This window comes from Mytilus trossulus, chromosome 9 (assembly GCF_036588685.1).
Source record: "Mytilus trossulus isolate FHL-02 chromosome 9, PNRI_Mtr1.1.1.hap1, whole genome shotgun sequence".
Taxonomy (NCBI): domain Eukaryota; kingdom Metazoa; phylum Mollusca; class Bivalvia; order Mytilida; family Mytilidae; genus Mytilus; species Mytilus trossulus.
In genome coordinates, this window is record NC_086381.1 from 66,298,781 (window position 1) to 66,303,168 (window position 4,388).

General features: G+C 34.4%; 1 protein-coding gene across 1 annotated transcript; it reads right to left on the reverse strand.

Moving 5' to 3' along the window:
* Positions 1 to 706: 706 nt before the first annotated feature.
* On the reverse strand, positions 707 to 2,398 carry LOC134684871 (uncharacterized). Its single transcript, XM_063544181.1, has one exon. The coding sequence runs from the start codon at positions 2,396 to 2,398 to the stop codon at positions 707 to 709; it is 1,692 nt and encodes a 563-aa protein (XP_063400251.1).
* Between the last annotated feature and the right edge of the window lie 1,990 nt (positions 2,399 to 4,388).

The window sequence follows — 4,388 nt, forward strand, 5'->3', positions numbered from 1 at the left end:
AGGAATAAAAAAGGACATTTAGACAAAGCACATAAACAAAAATGAAAGACAAAAATACAAACATCAACCTCAGCACAATAACACAATAACGGGATGTATAAGTACCGAGCCACATCAATTGATTTTCACGAAAAATATACTAAACAGTAAAAGCAATATTCAAAAAGATAAATAAAAGAATACTATAACACGCTATGAAGACTAATAGCAACGTCGATACCCAAAATCTATACTTCAAGACCCATCATGTATTATTTGTGAAGTTGATACGGAAAATTTATCAAAGAGGTCATGGTATCTTCCGATGAAATTTTTGTAGAAAAAGGACGAGGCGGTCTTTGACATACCCCTTATTTATTTTAAAACTCTTTGCTTACTAGACAGACATGCATAAAATAAAGGGGATGCAGTGTTTAGAGGTACAACTTGCTTCATACAAAATCACATCCAGTTTTTTAAAACTGTACAAGGAACATGTAAGTTGTTATCTGGATACTGTAGAACTCGTTCTTTTAAATCATAGAAGGGGTGGTCAAAGCTGTAAATTGTTCATACAAAAAAACATGAGAAAGATGGAACAAAAGTTATATATTTTTCATCATTTAATCTTATTAGGTTAGCTATATGTACTCCATATCTATGGCGTGAGAACACTCACTGATCATTAGAAAAGCAATTGTAAATCGGCAGTTTAAATGATCAATATTCAAATCAAAATAAAAGTAAAAGCCTTATCAGAAAAATTCGAAACCAGTAATTGATTTGTATTTCTGTTATAATCAAGAGATATAGGATTGGAAAGTCCATCACTGGCTGTAGCTACCTCTTTGTATTGTTGTCCATCAGCAGATATAACTACTACATTATTTGTTGATCTCCCTACTACGTACACGTTACCATCATTGTCGACTGATATACCACGCGGACACCTGAGGACCTTTTCATTCTTGAATGTCCATTGTATTGTACCTTGTAGATCATAACACGTCACGGAGTTTGATTTGTAATTTGTATGATAAATATTTTCATCAAATAATGCCACGTAACAAATGGTCGGTATTTTATCGCGGACTATATCAATTGTGGAGTTGTTGTTTGGATTGATCAGTTGAATTCCTTTCCCTTCTGTCGAACAAATGAATTTGCCATTAGTCACTGCTATGCCGCAATACGCAAATTTGACCGGTATTGTTTTCTTGATTTGTTTGCTTTGTATATCTATAATTGTGATACATTTCTTATCTGACTCTCCTGATGTTACAGCAAGTGTGTTGTCGTAACTGATGTACGCTACGTCTAATGCAAATGTTCTTGTATTGACTTCAAAGTTTTTGGTGCCGTTCAAGTTGAATACTCTTACAGTTCTTCCAGAGTTATCAGAAAACGCCATTTTACCATCTGGTAACATGCAACAGCCCCTTACGTACTCTCCTGTTTCATTTATTGTTTGAAGCAATTTCAAATTGATAGTGTCAACTGATCTGGATAATATGTGCGGCAGCATTATTTGGGCTTGTTTGTCTTTCCTCCTCTTGAGGACTACCTTGCATGGTTTTTCCTCAATCTTTACATCTCCAAAGTTCTTGATACGATTAACTAAATCTTGCATAGCGGAATTAGGATTGTACGTAAGATCGCTATGTTTAAGATTTTCGCTGTTAATCATCGACTGCAGGAATTGGTCTTTGCTAGAAATTCGTTTTTCGAGCTCCTTCATAGCAATAAATGTTTGAAGATCTGTAGCATGTTGCTTGATATTTTCAATTTTTGTTCGGATTTCAGTTATCTCTCTGTCATTTTCCTTTAATGAAATCAGGAGTTCGCTTATTATCTTACTTTCATTTACTTCGGTTTCATTCAACTTTTTTATAATGTCGTCCTGTATTTTGTTTAAATGGGTGTTGATTGTAATCCTGGTTTGTTTGATTGCTTGCTCAATCTGCATTTTCTCTTTTGATAACCTCCCGAGGTTGTTTTCTCTGTCCTTTCGAATTATATGAATATTGTCGGAAAGTTCTTCTAATGATTGTTCTATTTCGTAAAAGGCATTTGAAAGTTTAGTGTTTTGAATCACATCAGTCAATTTGTCGAAATCTCGACATTCCATATGGTTCTCGACAATGCAACTTCCACAACAAAGGCTGTCATGCTTTTTGCAATAAAATGTGAACTTCTCATTATGGTTGGCACAGGTGTCAGTGATTTTGACAATATCACGTGGTATTTTCTGGTACTCACTTATTGGCAAGGTGTCATGCTTCCGTGTTCCCTTTGACCGACTGTGGTGGTCTTTGCATTCTGAACAAAGCCCTTCGTCACATTCAAAACACCAGATAATAGATGGTTTAGTAATTCTACGCAGATCACATACACCGCACACGATTGTTGATGATGCCATGGATACAGTAAAACTAAAACACGTAACAATTCAATTACAAGGTATTCACTTTAAATACATGTATTCCATCATCAATTTGATGAGTCTTTGCATTTGTCTTGTGCATATCATTTAAGAAGAAGAAACTGAACAACCTGTTAGTTTATGTTGAATTAAGTTCCGATGCTTAGTGTTGAAAGAATGCTACGCTATCTGCACGTTAAGAAACTCTTTGATGGTTTCGGATGTGTACTGATTTATGTATTAGTCTTAGATACAAAAGTTGACGATATCAATATGTTAAACCCTTTACTGATATGTATAGTTCTGGGTTCTTATGTTGAAATATTTAACCACTGTCCCAGGTTAGAAGACGGATTGTTCTTTCAAACATGTGTAGCTCTAACACATTCGTTATATGCCTGTCATGAACCTGTGTTTTATGTGTCGTTGGTGCATCTTGTAATGGTTGTTTTCTAAATTAGACCGTAAGTTTTATCAATTAAATTGTTCTATATTGTTTGTGAACCGGAAAATACCTGTACCAAGTCAGGAATATGACAGTTGTTATTCATTCGTTTAATGTGTTTGAGTTTTTAATTTTGCCATTTAATTAGGGACGTTCCGTTTTGAATTTCTATTGGAGTTCAATATTTGTGTGATTTTACTCTTTGCATATGCTATTGGGTAAATTTCTGTTCCTAACATATAGACCTTTATTTTCCAATGATGGCATTCCAAATGTCCCGACCTTCATTCTAGACGTCCTTACTTGTTTTAGTACTAAACATGCATGAACTATTTACCATTGCACGTTTAGCAATCAATCAATCAACAAGCTTTCAGACATACACTTACCTCAAGTACTTTCAGATCTACCTGTTATGACCATAATTATTCAAATTCCTTAGCAAGAAAGGATTTTACAGAACAAAGTAAAGAAGTAGAAATATCTTAAATCTTGTGAAATATTATGAACAGAACATGGCGTATCCATGTGTGTGTGCTTGTGTTGGTTGTCGGGAGAGGATGAAGGTTCAATTATCAAAGATGAATGTTCGATGCGTAGTCAAAACGTATGTTATATTCTCATTGTTTACGTGTTTTTAAAATGTAAGATTGTCAATATGTACTATCAATTGACGTATATATCAGAAACAACCCTTGAATTTCTGGCGGATTTCAGTGTCCCTCCAGATCCCCTGCTGCAATTTATACCAACAGTTTATTGGATGCATTGCTACGACCCTGATAGTGAACCAAAACAAAAAATACGAAATCAACATTTCACAGGCATAGACTGAAAACATTAATAATAGATAGAGCTTGTTATGCTAGACTTAAGCAATTCCGAAATACTATGGTTTACGTGAAAAAATACAGTTTGACCTGCATGTTCTATTTCTAACAGTGGAGGTGAATTTGCTGGTCTACCTTTACGAAATTAACAAATGCAATAGCAGGCATGGTTGAAAAAACAAACATATGAAACAGAACAAAATAGGATTTAAATCAATTGAAATTTTGAGAATTATTATGGTTGAAATGAACTTCAAACAAGATGCGTTTATGATGATTCAGCCAAAGTAGTGGTGCATACATATATATACAAGTTATTCCACTCTCCATAATAATTGCAGAAGGTTTATCAGTGGCAGATTCAAACTGGAAGCTCATTTTGTTTGATCAGGTTGTTGGTTTTGTATCTCGAATTGCTGTATCACAAGCCAGTTATATCTGAGGTGATGAGTTCGAATTGCGTACGTGATATGTGCTCTCGATGCCAATCGCCTTTGAGTCAGAAATAAACATTTTGATTTCATGAAAGTTGGCATCACTCAACGGTCAGAATAAAACGATCGAACTTTGAACAAATTTATTCATCATTTAAAACGCATAGATATTTTAACACTAACAATGTTACATGCCATTTAATACTCAATGCATCAAAGGAAAACATTTTCATTAGTAAATATTATCAACCTTGTCTGTCAGATGTGTACAAAGTATA

What these genes read in the sequence shown, in the direction of transcription:
- LOC134684871 (XM_063544181.1), bottom strand. Translation starts at nt 2,398, where the DNA reads ATGGCATCATCAACAATCGTGTGCGGTGTATGTGATCTGCGTAGAATT.